General features: G+C 58.7%; 1 protein-coding gene across 2 annotated transcripts; it reads right to left on the reverse strand.

The window, feature by feature from the left end:
• Positions 1-269: 269 nt before the first annotated feature.
• Positions 270-23631, reverse strand: SETD1B (SET domain containing 1B, histone lysine methyltransferase). 2 transcript variants are annotated; one of them, XM_081252500.1, is made up of 17 exons: positions 23465-23587; positions 22773-22960; positions 22420-22518; positions 21517-21787; positions 19313-19425; positions 17106-18344; positions 12725-13552; positions 11994-12255; positions 11566-11906; positions 11375-11480; positions 10363-10848; positions 7747-9006; positions 6666-6832; positions 5389-5520; positions 5192-5311; positions 4975-5112; positions 270-2904 (listed from the first exon to the last, which is right to left on the reverse strand). In XM_081252500.1, exons 2-17 carry the CDS (start codon positions 22944-22946, stop codon positions 2731-2733), a joined length of 5910 nt encoding a protein of 1969 aa, XP_081108626.1. In that variant the 5' UTR covers positions 22947-22960; positions 23465-23587; the 3' UTR covers positions 270-2730. The 2 variants fall into 2 exon arrangements, with proteins under 2 accessions (XP_081108626.1, XP_081108627.1); XM_081252501.1 differs by lacking the exon at positions 270-2904 and having other exon boundaries at positions 4612-5112; positions 23465-23631.
• Positions 23632-23810: the final 179 nt, after the last annotated feature.

Genomic DNA, 23810 nt, shown 5'->3' on the forward strand with positions numbered 1-23810 from the left:
TTGTCCCAGTTGAAAGAATCCACCTACAGGCTTAGAGTTTAAGAACAGCTGGTCTTACAGTGCTCTATGTCAATTATAGCTCAATAAAAGTGGAAGAAAAAAAATATATATGTTTTTAAAAAAGCAGACGGTCTGAATGGACCACACCCCACCTAGTTCCTTCCACCCCGACCCCTGACTACCAGAGCACCCGCTCCTTAGCGAGCAGGGTGCGCCCCCAAGAGAAAGAAAGAAGGAGGAGAAGAGAGAGGAGAGCAAGGGAGATGGCGTATCTGTAAGAAAAGTCAGTATATTTATGGTTTGCTTTATAAAAGTTACTATAATACAATGGTACATAGTATTGAATTCACAAAAATATGAACAAATATTTACAGCAAGACACACCCACAACGGAAACACTTCTCTTCAAAACAAGTTACGTACGATGAGAGTCTATATGCACAAACATCCCTAAAACTTATGGGTTCTCTTCTTTGCTGGAGGAGGGAGGCGGGGGGTGGGCAGGGACAAGAAAAAGAAAAAGCAGAAACCCCCAATTCTTCAAAAGCAGAGGTTTGTTCAATGTAAATGAAGGCATTGAAAGAAAAATGAGTTGACACCTTTCTGGCTATTGCAAGCCATTTCGGGGGGGGGGACGGGGGTTCCTGGGGACAGGGAGGGTCCAGGCCCTTGCTCGCCCTTAGGGAAGGCTGGTTGGGCAAGGTGAGGCCAGAGTGAGGGGTGAGGCAGGACCCTGGACCCTGGGTTCCTCACATTCCCCCCGCCCCACTTCTTTTACGGGAGGAGGGGAACAGACTGAAGACAGCCCCTTGGGGGCTCCAGGAGTAACTTAAATCGGCCATCTCTACCAACTACACATTTCCTCGTGTGGAAAATAAATATTTCCTCAGTTGCACAGTGAGGCAGAAAACCGCAAAAGGAAGAGAAGGTTGCCGCTGTGCCCAGGTCCCCCTCCGTGTCTTAATGCCACCGATTTCACGGAGCTTGAAACCGGTGGGCATAGTCTCAAACAGAGAGGGCATGGGGTAAAGAAATTGAAAAAAAAAAAAAAACACAACAAAACCACCAACGACAAAAAAAAAAAAAAGAGAAAAATAACAATTCTTTGTACAGAATTTACATGATAACAAGCTTGACACAAGCTGAGATACCAGAGGCTCCCGGGCCTGCATCCGCAGGGTCAGGGCAGCCCCGCCGGGAGCTCCCGTCTTGGTGAGGATGACTCCTGGTCACAACAGTCACTTTCCATAAATTATTTACATGCCTGCTTTGCTTTCTAGGGTGCGGGGGACTTGCTTGTGTGTGTGTGTGTGTGTGTGTGTTTGTGTGTGGTTTTTTGGAAGTACAAAGAAATAAGCAAAAAAGTCTTCCCACATGTTTCTACAAGAAACAATGTTCCCGAAAAAAAGTCCTTTATGGCAGCCTATGTACAGAAATCTGTTCTGAACTTCAAAAACCTATTTTTTCCCCCTTCGTTTTGATTTTATACACGCACAAGAAAAAAAAAATCCATGGGAAGGAACTCTAAAGAAGATGATGCCAAGGGTTAAAAAAAAAAACAACCAAAAACCTGTCAGACGTAGATCTGAGTTTTTAAATCTTTTCCAAGATTTTCCTTTCTCTGGGAGAAATAAATCTTCTCACTCTGAAAATAAATATGCTCTTGACTTCTTGGGGCGAGGGGCTTGCTGGCAGGGTGAGTCAGGCTATGGGCTGGGGGCGAGCGGGTGAAGCTTATAAGCAAACAAAAATACGCCACACGCATTCGGTCAGGCATTCGGTCAGACACCCGTAGTGGCGGGTCGGGACCCGCCTGCCCTGGTGGGAGGTGCTTCTCTCCCCTGGGGGTGAAGGTGAGGGCAGGAGAGGGTAAGTAAACACAACCCTTCCAGCGCACCCCCCAGCCCCCCTCCCCCCCGCTGGCATTCGAATGAGAAAGTAAACACTGAACCCAAGATTTGGGGGGTGGAAGTGTGTGGGGTGGCAGGGGGAGCCCCAGGGAAAATTCCTGCCTGGGACCAGCTTGGCTCCACCAGGGTCTGCTGGGGGAGGGGGAAAGGCACCCCCAGGCTGCTGGGGAAGGAACCGACTGGAGGGGGGTCGGAAAGAGGGGGGAGCTTCTCACTGAGTCCGCCGGCAGAGAGGGGGCCTTCCGTAGTGTTCTGAGGTCAAAGCCGCCTGGCCCGACCCCCCTCCTCTGCAGCACCTGGCCCGGCGCCCGGGCCCGGAGGGTTCCAGAACGTGGACCGACACACCATCAAACCAGCAGCCCCTGCCGGGGGTCCCCGCTCTCTGATTCTGCCTTCACATTTCAATAGTTAAAGCGTCTTTTCTCACGAAGAGGAAGAAAAGAATGAGAAGACGAAAACAACGTAGCAGCATTCATGGGAAGAGGCTGACGGGGAAGGGAAGGCGGGACAGAGAAGACAGGGAGAAAGAGGTGGAGGAAGGGGAGAGGCCGGGGAGGTAGGGGGGTGGGGGGAGACATTTACACCGGAAACCAAAGTCCCGAAAGGAGCATTTCTTTAAAAAAACGAAAGAGACATGGGCTGAGAGACAGAGAAGCCCTTTCCCACTGAGGGGCCGGAGCTGCGGTGGGTCCTGGGGGTAGTGTTGGGGGCGCCAGGCCCTGGCACGGCTGCTGGGTAGAGGGACAGCACCTGAAATGGGGGTGGGAGGTGGGGTCTGGCCCCGGGCGCCGGGGGTGGCTGATGTCCCCAGGCACCGGGACTAGTTGAGGGTCCCCCGGCAGTTCTCGGAGCCGCAGAGGCAGGGGATCTTGACGTCCTCGATGGGGAACTTGTAGTCGTAGGTGATCTCCTCGTTGACATTGATGTGCTGCTTCGAGTAGATGACGATCTTCTTCTGCGACTCCACGGTGATGACCTTGGCGTAGCAGTTGGGCTGTGGGTGGGATGTGCGGGGGAGGGTGAGCCGATCCACCTGGGACCCCACCCGGGCCCTCCCTGACCGCAGTCCCCCAAACCCAACTGAGCCCCGTGCTCAAGGCCTGATGTACTGGCCCCACGACCCCACTGCCCACTGGCCACCTGCCCTAGGCCTCGGCTCCCCTATCTGGCGGACCAGGGCCCCCTGTCTCTGATATTAAATAAGAATCGTGATTGTAATAATAACAAATTTCGCAGGGAAATATTCAATTTACTTTTATACTGCAGGTGATCCCCAAATTTATGTTTCTAGCCCAGGCCCTACTTCTGAGCTCTAGAGAAGGGGTCAGCAAACTCCGGCGCCCAGCTGCCTGTTCTTGAAAATAAAGTTTTATTGGCACACGCTCATTTATTACATACTGCCTATGGCTACCTTTGTTACAATGGCAGTTAAGTAGTTGCCATGAGATGGTCTGGGCCACACAGCCAAAAATACTAACTACCTGGCCCTTTACAGAAAAGGTTTGCCTGCCTGCATTCCAGGGCCCCAGATCCAACTAGCTGCTCGATATCCACCTCTGGCAGCTCAAGGAGACAACTTTGAGTCAGTAAACTCAAACCTAGGGAGTGGCCATTCCATGCACCCAGTCCCCCAAGCACCTGCCCCCCGCCTCCCCTCCAGCAGTGCTGGATCCAGCCCACCACGCCCAGCGGCTTCTGCCTCAAAGGGCCTCTCGATTCTGTCATCACTTGCCTGGACTGCAGCGGCTCCCGCTGCCTCTCTGAACTCGGAATAACTCCTGACCCAGCTGCCAGGGAAATCTTTCCAAAGGGACAGCAAATCCTGTCACCCCAGGGCAATAGCCGGCCTCGGCTTTCAGAGAAAGTTCTCAGCTCTGCTTACGAGGCTGAGTGACCCAGCCACCACCAACCCTGCCAACCTCATCCTCTCACCCTGCCCTCTGCCCCCTACGTCATCCCACTGCCCCTCACACAGGTGTCCTCCTTCCCTGCCCCAGGCCTCACCTCACTCACTACCGCACCCGGGTGACTCCCTCTTATCCCTCAGCTCTCACAGGAGATGCACAGCGAAGTCCCTACGGGCCCCCGGGTACGATCAAGTCACAGTCGTGCGAGCTGGCACGCACTGAGCCCCCGCTGTATCTGCACGGAAGGCCTGCCCTCAGTAACCCGCTTGGTCCTCCCGACACCCTGCGAGGAGGGATTGTTATCATCCCCGTTTTACAGATGAGGAAACTGAAGCACCAAGACACGAAGTAACCTGCCTACGGTCGCTCACTAAGTAGCAATGCCAAGACTTGAACTACAGCCAGGGGCACCTGTCCTCCATTTGAAGCTCCCTGTGCTTACCTTCACAAGAGGACCACCCTTGTTAGCAACGCCCACCTCCACACCCAGACCTGTGCCATGTCAGCCGTCGGTAGCCGAGTGTGACTCTTTAAGTTAATTTAAATTAAACACTCAGTTTCGGGGGCTTCCCTGGTGGCACAGTGGTTGAGAGTCCGCCTGCCGATGCAGGGGACGTGGGTTCATGCCCCGGTCCGGGAAGATCCCACGTGCCGTGGAGCGGCTGGGCCCATGAGCCTGTGCGTCCGGAGGCTGTGCTCCGCAACGGGAGGGGCCACAGCACTGAGAGGCCCGTGTACCGCAAAAAAAAACACTCAGTTTTTTAGCCACACTAGCCACATTTCAAGCGCTCAACACCACACGTGTGTATCAGTGGACAGCAAAGATGCAGAGTACTTCCGTCACTGTAGAAAGCTCTACTGGCCAGCACTGCCCCAGAGGCATAGAAAACGCCCAGCATGGAGAAGGCACTCTGTAATTACCAGCTGTATGGACCAGTCATGAGCACCTCTGGTCTCATTATGCGCATTTTACAGATGAGAAAACTAAAGCTCAGAGGAGAACGACTCCTTGGATAAGGCCTCACACCTCCACCTCCCTCCCCGCTATCCTCGTGGGCCCCGAGCTCGGGAAGGAGGCCGCGCCAGTTCCTGTGCCCTCTGGCTGCGGGTCCTCCTGGCACAGCAGCAGGGGCGGCGGTCCCGAGCCGGGCACTCACGTTGCAGCTGTGGTTGATGAAACGCGCGAAGTTGCCGCACTTGGTGGCGTCGATGATGGTGTCGTGGTCCACCCGGAACATGTAGCTGCTACCGATGCCCTCGTCCTCGTAACGTTTCTCTCGCATGTCCGCAATCACCTGGCCAGGAAGAGGCCTCAGTCTGGGCGGGGCTGGCCGCGGCCCCACCCCGACACCTGTCCTGGCTGGCAGCGCTTACCTGGCGGATGTTCTGGCCCACGTACTCGATGACCATCTCGTCGGCCGCGATGGGCTCCATGGCGAACAGGCCCCAGTCGTGAATGTGACTCTTACAGAATTTGAGCTTTTTCTTCCGGAACTGGGGGAGGGAAGGGGGTGGGAGTGAGAGCCCTGGTTCTGGATTCTGTGGCCGCCCCAGGAGGGGCCCAGCCTCACCTTGAGCTGGTTGAACTTGAGCAGGTCACTGTCACAGCTGCCAGTGAAGGAGGACAACAGGCGGCGCTGCTCGGAACGCCGCTCCGAGCCGGCCCGCGTGGAGGCGTGAGGCTGCGCTGGGATGCTCATGCCCTGTGAGGACGGGTACAGGGATGGGGACGGCGGGTGACAGATCAGAGAGGGGTGCGGCCGCCTGGGGGAGCTGGCCGCAGGGAACCTGCGTCCCCGTCTCATCCTTGGCAACCCCACCGGAAGCTCTGTGGCCCTAGCTTCCCAGCTTCCTTGCTCTGAGTGTCCTGATAGCCCCCTCTCCTCTACAGGGTCCTTCCCGTTAGAATCTGAACGTGCTCAAGCTCCTCTAATCTTAAACAAGATGACGCAGCGTTCTCTTCACTTTTGCCATCTTTTCCCTTCTCAGCTAGATTTGAAAGCATCTCCGCTTTTTGGACAGAGACGGTGGGTGTCTGTCTACCTAACACGCCATGGCTTCATTCAAAACCACGGCTCTTCCCGACGCCCTCGCATCCCTTCCCTCTCTTGGCCTCCCTCTTCCTCTGTCCCCACCATTGACACCTGGAGCTTCACTCCCCTCCAGATGTTCTCCCGGGTCGGCTCACCCCTGCTGTGGCCTTTGGTTAACATTTCCATCCTCATGAAGCCTAAATTTAGGTCCCCGGACCAGACGTCCCTCTCCCAAGCTCTCTACTGTACCCATGTATCTAACTGTCTGCCAGACCTCACGACCTGGAAGTTCCACAAACCCCAAAACTCAAACCATCCCAAAGTGGGGGTCCCACCTTCCTTCTCACCTCAGTGCTTGGCATCCAGCTACGCAGTCCCCAAGGCCGGACCCAGCAGCGTCCCACCCCATTCTGCCTCCTGTAACCAGTCAGGCCCCCAGTCCCATCCATTTGACCTTCTAATGTTCGAATATTCCTGAGAGTCTTTCAAATGCATCCACTTTTTCCCACACGGCCCCCCATGTCCAACCTACCCAATTTATTTCCTTAATTTAAAGAAGAATGAAGGAAACTTCTGGAAATGCAACTCAACTCTGTTTGTATCCCTGATTAAAACCCTTCGGAGGCTCTCCCCTGCCCGCCCCTCACCTCACCTCGCACACTTGAGCACCCAGGGGAGTAGCACCCTTCGTGCTCCGTGCACCAGCCCCTCTGGCTCCACAACTGCTCCCGGTGCCTGGCACCCCCTCCAGGAGGGCCCCTACCCTCTGCCCAGCCCGGGAGGCTCCGGGGTGTCCAGGCACCTGACGGCCGTACCTGGGTGTCCGTGGGGGGCTCATCGGTGCTGGCGCGGCTGCTGTTGAGGTATCTGAGCTTGTCCTTCTTGTCGATGGTGTAGAAGCCCTCGCTGCGGGCACAGCCTGTCACGTGCTCCCGGATGCCGTCGTCCCGTTTCTTCTTCTTAGCTGAAGAGAGGCTGGTGGGTGGGTGTGGGTCAAGGGCCACATGGACATTCTCGGAGAGCCCCTCCCAGTCCTGCTGGAGACCCACCCTCCCAGGCCTGGTCTCTCCACTCTCAGACCCATCTGCAGGAGACCGAGGATGCCCAGCTCCACGGCCCACACCTACACCACTTCCCTGCACCTGCCCACAGGCCAACTCCACCGTGGTCAGAACTCTGACAGGTACCCAGCTGCATGGCCTTGGGTGTGTTTCTTTTTCCACCTTCTGCCTCAGTTTCCCCATATGCAAATTGGGGTAATTACCATGCCCCGTGGAATGACCACAGGTGCTTAGGCTGCTTAGCAGAGTTCCTGACACAGAGTAAATGCTCAATAAACTCGTTTGGTACAACAGGGATAAAGGCAGCGCCAACTTCATACGGTCGTGGTAACAACCGACTGTGGTGTGGCATCGTGGCTAAGAACGCAGATTCTGGAGCCAGATTTGCCTGGGTTCAAATCGCTACTCTGCTACTTCATAGCTGTGTGACTTTGGGCAGGTAACTTAATCTCTCTGAGCCTCGGTTTCTTCGTATGTAAACTGGGAATAACAGCAGCTGCTACCTCACTCGGCTGTTGGGAAGATTAAATTAGGCGAGGAGGGGGCGCCAGGGAGAGTGAGCCTTCTGTCAGCCCCTGCTCCTGTCATGTTGTACAATCACATTGTTACATTTAACCCCGAGACCTGCCAATTGTTACATTTAGCCCCGAGACCTGCCAATTGTTACATTTAGCCCGGAGACCTGCCAATTCTGGCACAGAGGGCAGTGTTTAAAAGTGCTAGTGATGACTCTGTACAGAGCCTGGCGCGGTGCCGGCATAGACACTGCTCCATAAGTGACAGTGACGTGCGCTATCCTGGGAGCTGAGGCCCCCCACCCTGCCTGGCAGGATATAGGGATGGTAGACCCAGAGCGTGTCATTGAGCCAGTCCATGCCGTTGTCCTGCTGCAGCAGACGCTCGTAGGTGACACACAGGAAGCGGATGTCCTCCTCATCGATGCCGCCATTCCAGATGTCATACAGGATGGTCATCTCCTCAAACTCTGAGCGGGGCCGAAAGAGGGGCTGCGGCGGTGAGAGCTCGGGGGAGGCTGAGGCCACTAGGTCCTCGTGGCGCTTCTTCGGTGGCCGGCGCCAGGGCCCCCGCACCTTGGCCAGGTCCATGAACTCCTCAGTGACCTCGTCGCGCCCACGGGGACCCGGAGGGATGGCCTCGGAGGGCCACTGGTTCTCTAGCTCCTTAAAGGGCAGCTTGGTGGACTCAACAGGTGGCGGAGGTGGGGGCGGAGGAGGCTGGGGGGGCAAGGGTGGGGGGGGAGCCGGGATCCCCGCGTTCCGGAAGTCCAGGGTCACGGTCCGGGGGTCGTGGGTGCTGGGGAAGACAGGGGTCTGTGGCTGGCCTGGCAGAAGCAGGAGGTCCCTGCCCAGGGGGGCCCCTCCTGGCGGCCGGACCAAGGGCCCATCCAAGGAGAGCACAGCCGGCGGGGATCGCCGGGGCCGGCCCGGCTTCCTCTTGATGGGGGGTGGGCAGGGGGCCAGCGGAGCAGGCAGCAGGGGTGGTAGCTGGGTGGGGGCCCGAGTCTGGGCCCGCAGGACGGGTACGGGCAATGCCAAGGGCAGGGGCAAGGGCAAGGGCAGAGGGAGTGGCAGGCCTGTCTCCAGGAGCACAGGGGAGGCCAGGGGGCCAGACCGGTCATCACGCCGGCCAGCTGGGAGGGGACAGACAGGCAGGAGCAGGGGCCCACCAGGCTCGGGGAAGGTGGGTGTGAAGCTGAAGTCCCGGCCAGGTGTCCTCGGGAGGCCCCCGCTGCTCAAGCCGGGGGATGGGGATGGGTAGGAGAAGGGGCTGCCTGGCAGCTGTGGGGAGCTCAGGGGCAGGCCGCTACTGCCCCCCGACGGCAGGGGCTCCCCGCTCGGTGTGGCCGGCACAGCCTCTGCACTCTGCGACTTGGCCAAGCTGCCACAGAGGCCTGGAGTACGCGGGGGCTGGTCCTCATGGGGAGGCTCCAGAGGGACTGGTGGGAGTGGGAGGTCTGGGGTCTCGGGCTCTGGTGGTGGGCTGGGTGGCCGGGGTGGTCGAGCGGGCGGCAACGGTGGCTGCAGGGGTAAGGAGAGCAGCGTGGGGGGCGCAGGCTCCGCTTCCAGGTTGTTCTCTGCAAGAGAGGTGGGCAAAAACCAGACCTTTATTATTTGATTCAGATATCCCTCAGCGCCCCACTTATGCTGCCCTACTATGCACTTGACACGTCTCTGGGTATGTACTCATACCCTCTGGGTCCCTAGGGGTTCTGTGAGTAGACAGACTGTCCTCCTCCAGCTAAGCCGCTCAAGGACTGCTCAGCACCCGGCCCAGCGTCAGGCACACAGTAGGTGTCTGATAAATGTTGGTGGGAGTAAATCAAAGATGCAGGAGACATGGTTGTAGCCCTTGACACTGTCTTTAGAATGGTGTTCCTGTGAACAGGGAGCATCCCATGGACCAAGAAAATGAGCTCTATCAAATAAAATCCAACAAGTCTCTTTGCTGCAGGACTTGTCAGAGCCTTTAAGGTTTTCTCCTAGCATTTATCTCCACTGTCATAGAATACATTTTCTAACTTATCTGCTGTCATCCATCAACCTGCCCCAGAGTGTAAGCCCCAGGTGTTTTTGTCTGTTTGGTCCACTGTTGTATTATCAGTTCTTAAAACAGTACTGGGGACGACAATAGAGGCGCAATTAATACGTTTAACAATATTCCAAGACCTGTGGTTCTATAGCCAAATAACACAGAATTAAACAAAATACAATGGGTTTCTTTCCTCAAGGACTATTACAGGTACAAAGTAACCACATGTGGCTATTTAAGTTTATACTAATGAAAGTGAGACAATATCACAAATTCTGTTCCACAGTGGCACTCTCCGCCTTTCAAGTGCTCTTAGCAACACTGTATCTAGTGGCTACAGTATTGGACAGGACAGAGAGAGAACGTTTCTATCATCGCAGAAAGTTCTATTGGACAGCACGTTTCTATCCCTGCAGAAAGTTCCACTGCACAGCGTTGTTAGAGCCTTTAACGCGCTTTGTGCAGCTCCACCAAGATGGTGGAGGGGGCGGCATCCATGGCCCCTCTCAACTGGCCCAGCACCCCGAGGCCTCCTCGGCTGCTTTCTGTCACTGAAATGACCATACGCACCCGCACCCACACCCCCTCTTTTGGGAGCATCTCACGGGACTAATTAATGGCCCAAGGACTAAACCCCAGGGAAATACAGAGGAATGGGGACGGCGCAGACCTCTCTGGGACGTGACAGGTGCCAGGCTCCATGCTGGCACCTCGTACGGCATCTCACTCTACCCTCCCATATGACCTCACAGGGGAAGCACAATTCACGGATCCCATTTCACAGATGAGGAACCTGACTCATTGAGGTTAAGTGGTTAGTATAAAGGAGCCTGGGCTCATTCTCGTGGTGGGGACATCCTGCTTCCATGCCCACCGCCCTCCCAGGGGCTGCAAGTGCTACCTGGGGTGGGCTCCGGGGATGGCAGGGGCCGGGCCTCCATCTCTCCAGCAGGGGGCTCTGGAGACAGCAACCTGGCCCCTTCCTGGTTCAGGCCTGGCTCGTCGGGGGTCTCCTTGCAGCCAGCCAGCTCCTCGACACCCACAGGCAAGGGGGGTTCTTCCAGCATTGGGGTCCGAGCCTCGGAGGCTTCGTCCTCAGCCTCGACGTCCACCTCCTCTTCTGGGACCAGTGACTCCGTCGCGGATGCTCCTGTGGCCACATCCTCAAAGTCCTCGTCAGGAGCAGCGGGAGCCATGCTTTCTTCTGCGGCTGCCTCCTCCCCTTCCTCCTCATCTTCCTCCTCCTCCTCCTCCCCTGCTGCCAGTTCTTCTTCATCTTCTGAGGGTGATGAGGACGACCCGGAGCTTGATTCGAAGTCAGAAGACTCAGAACTCTCACTGGAGGACTCAGCTCCAGCCTTAGAGGTGGCGATGCTCACTGTCTCCTCTGGGCGGGGGACACAGGCAGGGGCGCTGTCATTATCTGCAGTGCTCCAGCCAGGTGCTTCACCAAAGGTCTCACAACTGGCGGCGCTGGGCTGAACAGAGCCCTCAGGTGTGTGTGTGTGGTGTGTGTGTGTGTGTGTGTGTACTAACTAATCATCACGTTTTTTAAAACTGAGGTGAAATCCACATAACATAAAACTAACCATCTTAAAGTAAACAATACAGTGGTATTTAGTACATTCACGATGTAGACAACTAGCACTTGTCTGGAAGAAGCCTGTTCCCTGGAGCTATCACCCGTCTATCCACCATTCCCTAACCCCAGCGACCACTAGTCTGCTTTCTGTCTCTGTGGATTGACCCGTTCTGGACCCTTCATGAAAAAGGAATCATAGGGCATGCCCTGTCTGTGCTTTACTGAGTTCACACTTCAAAGCCAAGAAATGTGCCCCCAGAGTATTGCTGACTATTGCACGGGCTCTGCGCTCTGCACAGGGACCCCGGGCTGGGCCGGGAGTCCCGCTCACCTCCATCTGAGTCCCCTTCTTCCTTGTCACTCATCTCCGACAGGGCTGCGTGCTCATCGTCATTCTCAGACTCATCCCTGTCATCACTGTCTTCATCATCGTCATCCTGGGGGACAGGGACGGAGGAAAGGTGAGCCGAAGGGTCCCCTCCCCTGGCCCAGCACCCCAGGCCTCCCCAGCCCGAACGGTACCTTGTCCGACAGGGATGAGGTCGAGGAGGAGGAGGAGATCTGGCTCCTGGGGCCTTCCTCCCCCTCCCCCTCTTCCTCCTCCCCCTCCCCTTCCTCCTCCGCGCTTTCTCGCTCCTCCTTGTCGGAGGCTGAGGATGAGGGTGAGGTTGTCGAGGACCCCGAGGACGAGGACGCCGACGACGATGAGGACACCGACAGCGACTCCTTCTCATCCTCCTCCCCACCACTGTCCAGCTCCAGGGGCCGGGCTGGCCGCCGCCGCACACCCACGCCCTTGGGGTCTCGCTTGGCGAGCTCACAGGGGGCATCCGCCATGTCGCGGTCCCGCTCCCGCTCGGACTCTGTGGGGAAGGGAGGGCTGTCAGAGCTGGGCCAGGGGCGCGGGGGAGGAGAAGATCCCAGCACCCGGCGAGGGGAGGCGTGCAAACCTTCATCCTCCTCGTCCACGGAGGCTGAGGGTCGCAACCGCTTCTGGTCGCCAGATGAGGCAGTGTCCGGCGGCTCTTTCCTCTTGACCTTGAAGGAGGGCAGACGGATGGCCCCGCGCAGCCCAATGCTCAGGCCCAGGCCCTCGTAGCCCAGGCCCTCGCCCTTGCCCCACGACTCCAGCAGGCAGGAGGCGATGCGGTCCTTGGGCTTCGGCCTGTCCTCGTCCTTGTGCTCACCGGACTTCACCGGGGTCAGCGAGGCCTGGGGTGCAAGAGAGGAGGGGGAGGTCACCATGGTTACGGCGCTGCCGCCAGCCCCGTCCCCTGAGCAGCCTGCCGTCCTCTCAACAGTGACGGCCACATGGTTAACTGGGCACTTCCCTTCCTGGAACCTACCTCGTTTTGTGCCGACCACTCAGGACACCCCCAGGCCCCCGCTCTGCTTCCCTGACCCTCGGCTTCCTCACCTGCAAAGCGGCTACTACGGCTGCCCGCATCGGAGCAGGGGCTCTCGCACTTTGGAGGTTGGAATCCAAAAGGAACGCATTGTAAGTACACACCTGTGTCACCGACACACCGGTTTCACAAAATAACACTCACACTATCCTGCTTTGGGGGCCTGGGTGGCGGTGTTTCCAGTACCGTGCCTGGGGAGGAGAGAGGCTGCCTGGCCGGGTCTCCGCCTCCCGCCCGCCCGCCGGCCCCCCTGCAGGGCCGCGCCGCCCACCCACCTTGGCCATCCGCTCCTTCTTGTCCCACCACTCGTCGAAGGCCCGGAAGGCCACCACCTCCACCATCTTGCGGTTCAGGTCTCGCTTCATGATGGCCTTGAGCTCCTTGAGCACCACCAGCAGGACGCCGTCCACCGTGGCCTTGTGCGGGTCCTCCTGGCGTGGCACGTAGCCTGGTGGCGGCACTGACGGGTCAAACTTGGGCAGCGGTGGCCAGGGCTGCCCGCGGCCGGGGCCCGTGTTGCTCAGGGAGAAGGGGCCCCGGTAGGGCGGCAGGTTGACGAACTGCAGCCCAGCGGAGGCGGCGGCGGCTGCGGCGGCCATGAAGGGCGGGTAGGGGCAAGCGCCCTGGCCCGTCATCAGACGGCTCAGCATTTGCGTCTGCATCTGGAAGGACATGGGCATGCCGCCCCACTGGCCGCCCAGCACATGGCTCATGTCCACCTGCATCACGGGAAACAGCCCTGGCGGGAAGGGCGGCAGCGGCGGCAGAATGGGCGGGGGCGGCACACCGGGCGGCGGTGCTGGCAGCGGCGGCGGGGGCACTGTCACGGCGGGGTGGGCTGGGGGCGGCGGGGGTGGGGGCGGGGGCAGGGGAGGGGGCATGGGGAAGCCGGGCTGGGGCGGGGGGGGCGGCGGGGGCGGGGGCAGTGGTGGGAAGCCAGGGGGCGGGGGCAACGGCAAGGTCGGGGCCAGCACGGAGGGAGCTGCCACAGCCCCCGTCCCGGGGGTCACCACCATGGGCTTGGGGCAGTCAGCGCTGGTGATGGGGGCCGAGGGCATCTCGTCATCTGAGATCTCCATGTCCTCCCCCGAGGACTGCTGCCCCTGCAGGGAGACAAGGAGAGAGAGGTGAGGGTGAGCCCGGGCGGCCCAGCAGGCTCCCAGGTCCCCCTGCTGAACACCGGAAGGTCAGAGAAGAAGCCTTCTGCAAGACTAGCGAGCAACGTGGCTTCCGCAGTTCTGATCCTGGTCCCCTCCCTTCCCAGCCACGCGGCCTCAAGCAAGTCGTTTAATCTCTCTAAGCCTCAGTCTCCCCATCTGCATGATGAGCACCACAGCACCTGCCTCACGGGGTTATCATGCAGATTCACTCATTCATTCATTCAACAAACATTTGCTCAGCACCTGCTGTGTAGCAGGCACTGTTCCAGGGGCTGGGAACACAGTGGTGAACAAGACAGACGAAATTATTGCTGTCTTGGAGCTGAACTTCTGGAGGGACAAGGCAAAGGATAACTAGGAGGAATGTGAAATATATAGTCCTTCATGGAGAAAAAGAAAGCCGGGAAGGGGAGTGAGGCGTGAAGAGGGAAAAAGATTGTTTCAATTTGAGAGACTCTGTTTCAATTTGCATTCAGAGAAGATACTACTAATAGTTCCAACTTCTGTAGCCTTTTCTGCAGGCCAGGCACCTTTTAAGCACTTTGCGGACGTTAACTCAGTTAATCCTCAGAACAACCCTGTAAAGTAGGTCTGTTATCACCAGTTTTAGTGATGAGGAAGTTGGAATACTGAGAGCTTAAGTAACTTGCCCGGGCCGCACAACCACTAAGAGATGGAGCCCGGATTTGAACCAGGAAGTGGCTCACCAGCCTTTGCTCCCAGTTGGCCTGTAGTCTTCACTGTGGCAGAGAGGGCCTGGCAGAGAAGGTGACACGAGCAGCGGGGGCGCTTAGCAGTAGTAAGGGTGCACGAATAGGTGTGTCTTTACATTTTTCCTTAGTTACCCTTTCCATATAGTCTTAGCACGGGCCGCGGTGGGGCTGAGTGTTGTCAGCACATAATATCTCGTATTTCTCATTTGCACCCTAACCTCACAAGGTAGGGCTCTAGTCCAATCCCTTTTGACAGGTGAGGAAACACACTCAGAGAGCTATACATAAATCACTGGCCCAAGAGGCACAGCCAGTCAGAAAGAGGGCTGGGATGCAAGCCCAGGGTGCCTGCTGAGTGAGGCGTCCGGGATCTGTTGTGGGAATCCAGGACGGTGGCACCACGTGAATGGGAGGAGTCGAGCATGACCTGGCTGTGAAACGGGAAAGGGCCTCTTTTCATTCAGACATGGGGCTTTGGGGAGTTGGATGCACAGGCCTGGAACTGGAGGGGGGCATGGAGTCCACCAGGTGGAGGTGGAGCAAGAAGGCAAAGCAGGGGTAGGGAGAGGAGGGATGGGCTACCCCCAGGCTCTTGTGTCAGGACCCGAGGCGGGAAGGGGGCTCAGGCCCTGCCCTGGATGAACGTGGCTGGGAAGACAGAGCCTTTGTAGGTTGCCAGGGAGTGCATCTGAAGGCTGAGGGGGCAGGGTCTGTGCAGGCTGTAAGGTTAGAGGTCAGACGTACAGGTGAGGGAGGCTTCGAAGGGAAGTGGGGGGGGGCGGGGGAGGGAAGAGGAAAACCAAACCTAAGGCGGCAGCAGAAAGCCCTTGCTTTTGCTCTGTCCCCTCTACAGACACATACCCTCTGCCTCTCAGGGCCCCACACACATGCTGAGGGAGGCACTGGCAGGCTCAGCCTGATACTCAGGGACAGCGCCAGATCAGTCCTGGACAGCGCCCAGCAAGGCAGGCGCAGCACGCACAGGGTTAACGCCGGCACCGCCGCCAGCCAATCACAAGGAGACCCTGATCCAGCCCAGCCCGCGGCCCTGCCCCTCCCTCCGCCCCTCCCGTGTCCGGGGGCGAGAACCGCGGGAACTGGCGGCTGAATGTTCGGCTTCAGCTCGAGCCGTGCCTGGAGCTTCCCAGGTGGCACCTCACTTAAGCCGAGATTAGTGTGAGGCAGCTACTCTCACTATCCCATTTCACAGATGACGAAACTGAGACTCAGGCAGGGAAAGTAACTTCCCTAAGGCCGCATGACCAGTAAGTGACAGAGGTGGGGCTCAAGACTTAAGGACTGGAGCCGGAACTTTTAACTATCAGCCTCTGTGAAGAAAGGGAGTGTCCCCCTGTGCTGCCCTCCCATGTGGTCAGCCTAGGCTGGGATTCCCTCGGGTTCAGGCCGGAGGAACCCGGGAGCTGCTCTCCCGACTGTCAGCAGGGGGCTCCCGAGGGCCATCTTGGAGGTAATCAGTACTCCCGGGCTTCCCTGGGCTGATGTCCCGGGGCATCCCCGACCCCAGCTCTCTGGGCCTCAGTCTCCCCTTTCCTACAGTGACACCGTGGGAAAGCCCATTCCCTCTGGCTACTCTGGGCTTCCCGGCTCTGGATCAGCCAGTGAGCATGGTTAAACAAACATCCCCTAACCTCAGGCAGGAGAGGGAGGGAAGAAGGGAGGATGGCAGCAGGGCCAGCAGCCCCCCCCACCGCCCTGCACACCTGTCAGCTCTCCCTGCCTGAACCCCTTAGCGCCAGAAACCACTTCCCCAGAACAGCCTGGAGGCGCCCAGGAGCCCCAGCCACCTGCAGTCCCCTCCCAGGCAAGCCAAGTTCCTCTCTGTTCCTCCCTGAGGCGGCCACATCGGCCTAATCAAAGGACTTGGGGAGGAGGGACCCTCCTCCCTACCGAAGCGCTGTGTCTGAGCTCCTGCTGTTCATGCCTGCCAGGCCAGGAGGGCCAGGGCAGGTGCCTGGACCAGGAGGGTGGAGGAGCAGTGCCAAGGAAGATGACGGAATCCTCCCCCAAGGGAATGTGGCACGTGCAGCAGCACCCACCCCAACCCTCAGGCTGCAGTGAGACCCCAGAGGAGGATCTCTGGGTGGGCAGAGGGTGGGGGGTGGTCAACCTGGCCTGCTTCTGGCTGTGGTCCTCCCCTGGGCTAGCCCTTAACTCCTTCAGTCCTGGACGCAGGGGGAGAGGGAGGAGGGACATTTCAATGTCCTCCCTGCCCACCACGGTTTCCCATCTCTTCAGAGGGCACCAGGTTCTAGGAGACAGTGCTCCAGAGCTGCCACCTCCCCTAGCTCAGCAGAACACTCTGGCTGATCCCTCTTCCCAAATCTGCCTGAGTGTCAGGACCAGTCCTGATCAGGTCCCAGCCACCCAACAGAGAAGGAGGCCCAAAACCATCACCACAGTCCAACTCTCTGGGATCTCGGCAAACTCCAACCAAAGAAGCTCAAGTCAGAATTTATCCCCAGAAAAAGGTCTTGACTTCCCATACCTAGCAAGGAGAGCAACAGATCTAGGTCATGTTTCCCTTTTCCCCAAAGCTGCTAGGGAGCTCAGAGCAAACCAGCAGCTCAGTCATAGCCCCTGGTGCTTTTCGTATCCTCTTTTCATTCTCTTTTTATTTTTGATCAGTTATTTTGGCTGCCCTAGCCCTGCTGCTTCTGTGTCTTAGCTAGTTATCCTAAGGGGAGAATGTTTCAAGGAGGAAAGAGGGAGCCACAAGACAGACAAAACCAATCCCAGACAGAGATGGACAGACATCATGGTACCTCATCCATCTTCTCTGAGGTTGGGGTCCTGTCTCCAGCCAGGTCCAAGGCCACCTCAGTTGTCTGACCCAGAAGACCGGTAGGGTCTGGGGGGCCTGGCTCGGGTGGGGGCCGGGGCCCCAGGCCCAGGTCAAGCTCATCATCCTCATCCGAGTCGGGCAGTGGTGTGGGACTGATGTCCTCCAGGCCGATGCTGGATGGGCGTGAGGAGGGTGGTGTGGGGCCTCGAAAGCCAGGCTGAGAGTTAGCGCCAAAGGGGGCCAGTGGGGAGAGCTGGGAGGAGGAGGAGGAGATAGGGCTGCCCTCCATCTGCAGCTCGGTGTCTGAGTCCTGCTCCCGCAGGAAGGGCAGCTTGGTGCGCTGCTCCTTCAGCAGCATCTCGATCCGGGAGTCCAGGCTGTCGTGTGGCTTCTCCGGCCCTGCAGGCGACGACTCCAGCGTGGGCGTACCAGGACTGTCACAGGGCTCAGGACTCCAACCGAAGGTCGGCCGGCCGCCCAGCTCCATGCTGTTGGCATCCGGGGGCGGGGGTCCAGGCGGCGTGCCTGGCTTCTCCTTCGTCAGGGGCTCGGTGGGCGGCAAGGGCGGGGGCACAGGTACTCTCCGGAACTCCCCACCGTCACGGGCCCCAAAGGGGGTTGCGGCAGCGGGCTCCTCGGGGGGCGGGGGGAAAGGGGGCACAGGAGTCTGATATGGAGAGAAAGCCGGCTTGAATGTGACTCCAGGAGCGGAGGCTGCTTGGGTAGGCGGTGGAGTGTGGGCAAACGTGGCTGAATCCTGTGGCTGGGCCTTGAATGGAGGGCCACTGCCGCCCCCACTGCTGCTGACTGCCCCGAATGGGAGGTCCACGGAGCCCCTGAAGGTGGCTGTGGCCCCTGCCACTGCAGTGACTGCAGAAGAGTTGTGGACATAATGATGCTCGTGGCGGCGGTTGTAGGCGTCCGTGAACTTGCTCTCGTGGCGCCGAGCCTTGAAGGTCGCTGTGGGGTCCTGGCTGAAGAGGTAGGAGGGTGTGGGCTGGCGGCTGGAGTAGCTGGAGTCCTGCGAGAAGGGGGTGCCCAGGCGCGGCGTGAGCGGTGTGCCCTGTCCGTAGGAGTTGGGCGTGTCCAAGCGGCAGCTGGAATAAGCAGTGTCCTGGGAGAAGGGTGTCCCACCACTATTGGGGGTGACAGAGGATGAGCCAGAGCCACAGCCTGCAGACAAGCCACCATCTTTGAGGCGCTTCAGGGCATCTGACAGCTTGAGAGAGAGAGAGAGAGATAGGTCTGAGATCACTGGGGGGAAAACGTGCCATAGAATGGGACTGTTTTCCCCTCTCACTCCAGCTACCGGGGAGCTCAGAGCCAAACTGGTCACTCTAGAACTGCAGCGGCGGTGGGGGGGGGGGAGGCGGTAGATTAAAGAGGAGTGTCTGGATGGTCCTCACCTTCTCTAATCTTGGGGTAGCCAATTATCCGCAGAGAACCTTGAGGGTTTTTCCTAATCCCTAAAGCAGAGTAAAGATAAGACCCTGACATCTTGGTGTGAACTGGGATTTCCTTCCTGCTCCAGGCTGTCAGATATCAAAGACCTTCCAGGTAGAGGTAGCAGACGATGGTCTTGGAAGTGAGGGGGTGGCCAAGGGCCTTGTCCCTCCAACCTCTTGATATTTTAGGGTTTAAATAGTGTAACACGTAAAGTGCCTGATAAACAGCTGACCAGCAAGTAAGCAAAGACTTTTCACTCTGGAGAAGCTATTCCAGAGGGTGGCTGGGTTGATGCTGGGGTAGGAGCTGGGATGAGAACCTCCCCATGAGATGGTGGTCCAGGTGAGGTCCTGGGAGGCGGTGGTTGGGGAAGGAATCCATCTTGCTCTGGAAGGAGGGACTTGAACTCGGCTTTCTGGGGGCGGGGGTAGAGGGGTGCACGGGACACCAGACACTAGGACCCTGGACACAGCAGTGTTTCAGCATTAACGTGGAAAGCACGTGGACTCTGGATCTCTGGGATGGGAATCCCAGCGTGTGCAGGGAGAGGGCTCGGGGCCGTGCCAGAGGAGAGCTTTGGCAAATAGGGCTTTCAGACCCCCTGCTGGAAGCCTTGGTGGGCACAGCCAGGCTCCTTTCCTGGTGTCTGACACCGGAGGTGGTGAAGTGGGGTGGGGGCCACATCAGGGAGCTGGTGATGGGGTGGGGAGGCGGGGGAAGGACTGACAGCCATAAACCCACCTGCAGGGTCTCATTCACGATTGGAGAGACAGCGTCCAGCTCGCCCACTGGGAGGGTTTGGGGTGTGTATCGGCCCGTGACCAACAGTTCGTAGAACCGCATGCGGGTTTCCCCTGTGGAAAAGGCAAGGGAGGGAGGACTCAGTGAGGCTCCAGGATGGGGCAGCCCGCACAGGTGGGCATCCTTGTGGGGCCCCTGTGCCTGGGACCCCAAGCCTAGGGAAGCTAAGTGACCCTGACCAAGTTCCCACTTCTCTCTCTTTGTACCTCACTCAGGAGTCCGATCTGTTCAATGAAGCTGCTGAACTGTATGATTTTTCTGATCCTGAGATTCAGAATTTAATGCCTCGTGGCGCTGGGACTCACCCAAATACAGAAATGCCAGCCCCAACACAAAGCCCCTTCCTGCCACCTGGGCCATGCCACCCAAAGAAAGAGGGAATCCCCATCCTCTCACCTTCCCACTTAACATCCAGGGCCTTGTAGCAAGTGAAGAGGAAACCCAGTGATACAGGAGTGACAGTTTTGTTGTTAACTCTCTCAGGTGACTGTCAGAGTTTGTAAAATGCACTCTAGTACTGCGTTACTGTGAACTCCACAAGGTCCTCCCCTGTCCCACTGAGCCACGTCTGGTAACCCTCCACCCCAGCCCCACCCCCTGGCAGAGAGAGGCCTCTATAGACCAGGGGGCCAGATTATCGATATTTATAGAGCCCTCTGAGGCAGCTGCTTACATATGCAAAGGAGACACATTCCTTGAGCTACTCTTTACCGGTCTCTTTCTTGAAATACAAACTTGGTGGCAGTCTCTCAGGGCCTTTTCTTTTTTTTTTTTGCAGACATGAGATTTTGGTGAGGGCTGCCTGCTCCTTACAATGGGCATGTGATGGGGGAGGGGCTCTACATTTGGTTCTCAGGGAGAGATCAACCTGCAACCACCCACACCCACGGGGTCTCCCCAACAGAGACTTGAGAAACTAGAGAAGGGGGGTGAAGGGCGCTGTGGCTGGAACAGGAACCTGGCTTGTGCCCTGAGGAACCTCAGAATCAGGGACAGGTTTGGCAAGAGTTTATAGGATGACTGTGCCCACCCAGAAGCAGTGTCCCTCTGCATCCCCAAGCAAGGTCTTAGAGTCTCAGTCAATATGTGCTCATTATTAAAGGCGAAAAAGAAAGGTTTACATTTTCCAGTCTTGGGTTTGATGTGCCCGGGTTGTCCCTAAACCCCGTGCTCACGAAACCCTTGGAAGCCACTCACCTAAACCCTCCCATGCAGGGTCTCCCAGGGGACGTCCCAGGGGCTCTGGACCCAACAGTCTCTGCCCAGTCACAGGGCTGGCTGGGCCTCAGAGCACCCGGCACTTTCTTCTGTATTGGTACAAACTTCTCTAGAGAGGCCACAGGCAAACTTTAGGGGATGCCCTAGAGTCCTGCCAGCCCCCGAGCCAGCACAGAGAAGAAGCCTCCCAGGACCCTGAGAGTGGGAGGTATGGCTTCCCCAGCCCGGCTCTCCCAGCAGCCGCTCAGAGGCTCAGTGAGCACAGAGCGGGATTCCGCTGCTTGGGAGGTGGTGCTGTCTCTTTAAGAGAGAGGAGGGAAGACAGTGTCAACCCTAGAGCACCGGGAGCAGCCCGCCCAGCTCCAACGGGAGCATTATCAATGAAACCACACTCTGGGCCCAGATTGGTTCCCACTTCCAAGGGGAAGGGGCGGCCTGTGGGGGAGGGGCACTCCAGGTCCCTGGAGCACTCTCTTTTTAGTGGAGGGACATACTCTTTGGGTATTTAAAAGCGTCCTAGTGGCTCTCCCTCAGCGCCCCCGCCCCCGACAAATAAACGAACCCTGCCATCTCTCCTAACACAGCCGGCAACACTGGGGACTGCCTAAACCCAAGCCACCAGGGCTCCGCGCAGGGCCCGAGGGGGTGTCAGCGGTAGGGAAGCCTCCGGGTGGTCCCTTGGGGTTCAGTGGCCAAGGACCGGCACATTTGGTAAATTATAGCTTGTCTCCTAGCAACAGACAACACATTTAGCTCCACGTGACTCTACCCTCAGGAGGGGGCAAAAGAAAAGGTTGTAGGGGGGCACCTACGGAAGAGTGAGGGGCTCCCCAACACTGCAAGAGGGGCTCTGGGAGAGGAGGGAGTCACACTGACAGGTCTTGTGGCTCCTCCGCGGTGGCTGTCCTGAGCGGGCCTCCACTCACCTTTGGTGTCCAGCTCCACGTGGATGATATTGCCCATGACCGAAGTGCTGTGCAAGTGCTGAACCGCCTCCTTGGCTCCCCTGACCGTGGCAAAGACCACTTTGGCGATGCCCAAGTGCTTCTTGGTCTTGGGATTGTACAAAATCTCCACCTCCTCCACCTCCCCATACTTCTTGCACATGTCCCTCAGGAAGTTTTCACGGATGTTATCATTCAGCTTGGCAAATGTCACCTGCTTCGGAGGCACCGGGCCCACATAGAACTCATCGATCTGGCAGGGGACGAGGGGGAAGGGAGGTTGAGAACACTGAAACCGAATGGAAAACACAAAATTCCCCACTCACCCGCCCTTTGAAAACAATGAAAGGTAAAAAATAAAAATTTTTTTTTGGAAAAAAAAAATGCACGCGGGCGGGCCCAGGAAGCGGAGGATTAAATCGTTTGGAACGTGGAAGTCCTCTGGGTTCGAAAGGAAAGGGGAAAAAGAAACAGTTTCTCTTTCCCCACCCCCTACTCTAGCCTCCTCTCCCTGCTGCCAGGGCAGGGGCGACCCCTTGGGCTAGGAAGTTGTCCCCCTAAAGCCACAAGGCTGGGAAGGGGGGCGGGTCCCAGGGCCGAGCCCTTGGGCTGGCAGGAGCCAGGTGGGGACCCGGAGCCCCCAGCTGGGCAGGCAGGATACAGTATCAGCGCCTTGATTACAGTTTCACCGAGTGTTATTCTGTTTACAGTAGCCAAAAGGGGACACCTCTTTTTGCCATCTCCCCCTCCCCGCCAAAACTTCCCAGGCCCCGGACGGCGGGAACTCAGAATCCGACTGGGCTCGGTTAAAACTGGCGTTATTTTCGAATTCGGGGCTTGGGGCGGGGGGGGGAAGGGGCGCGGGGCAGGGGGGAGGGGCCCTACTTTGAATTTGGGCACCGACAGCTCCAGCTCCTTGTTTTTGGTCCAGATCCCGACAACCCGGGGATCTTCGACAATTTCCACCGGGCGGTTGCTGGACATCTGTGGGGAGGAAGCGGTGGTGGTGGTGGGGCGGAATGGGTGGCCTGGTCCAACTCCCCAGGGACAGGGGCAAGCCCCCCCCCCCCGCCCCTTCTCCAGGCACTTGTCAAACTCCAGGACTGCGGACCCGGCTGACAGTTGGCCGGGTGGTCAGGAGGGGGGTCACCGGGCCGATCGGACCCTTCAGCCCCCACCCTCCTCGCTACGGCTCGGAGGGTGGGTGCGGGCGGCGGGGAGGCGCGCCGGCTACTCACCGCCAGGCTGAAATGCTGCCCATCGTAGCGGTACAGTTTATGATGCCCCTTTTTCAAAGCCGGGTCAATCATCAACTTGTAACTTCTCCAATGGTGGTTCCTCCTCTCGCCCGAAGGGCCGGGCTGCGGCGGGGGCTGCTGGTGGTGGTGGTGGGGGGGGTGACTGTTCTCCATGCCGTTAACCCAACCTGAAAACGAGCAAGTTGTTGTCGTCTCCGCCGCGGTGGCAGCGGCGGCCGCTTCTACACACACGCGAAGGAATCAAATCGTCCAGCCCCCACCCCCTCCCACCTTACCAGCGCGCCCCAAAAGGAGCTGTCTCGCTGGCTCCCCCCAAAATAAGAATGGAGCGAGAGAATAACCCTTCCGGAGAATTAGGCGCCCGCCCGCTCGGCCACCATCTCGGGGCGGCTGCGAGGGGCTCCCGGGGGCCCCAGGTGCAGACTGGCGGGGCCCGGGGCACCCGGAGGACCCGGGCTCCGGCCCATGGTACCCGCCCGGCCGCCCGGCCGCCCGGCGTGGCGCTAGCTCGCTCGCTCCGCCCGGCTCGGGCGCGGGGCTCGCGGCAGGCCTGGCGCCGCCCGCCCGCCCGACCGCTCGGCCGGAGCGGGGGCCGGGGCCGGGGCTGGGGGCTGGGGGCTCGGGCCGCCCAGCTGCCGGCAGCGGCCTCTCCCTCCCCGAGCCGCGCTTACATCCCCGCCGGGCGCCGGCCTCCCTGCGCCGCCAGCCAGTACATGGTGTCCCCCGCGGGAACCGAGGCCGGGGCGGCCGGACGGGGGGCCGGGAGGGGGGAGCGCCGCCGCCGCGGCTGCCGGGCCCGGAGCTGCTGCCGCCGCCTCTGCTGCTGCTGCTGCTGCTGCCCGGGAGGCGGCTGGCGGCGGAGGCTCGGCTCCCAGTAGCCGCACATCCCACAATACACCGCTAAGGAGCCCGACCCGAGCGCTCACCCTCCTCCTCTTCCTCCTCCTCCTCCTCTTCCTCCTCCCCTCTCCTTCCTCGCCGCTTCCCCAGGCACTCTCCCGGCGGCGGCAGCTGCGC

Source organism: Mesoplodon bidens (assembly GCF_964165515.1).
Source record: "Mesoplodon bidens genome assembly, chromosome: 13".
Classification (NCBI taxonomy): Eukaryota; Metazoa; Chordata; class Mammalia; order Artiodactyla; family Ziphiidae; genus Mesoplodon; species Mesoplodon bidens.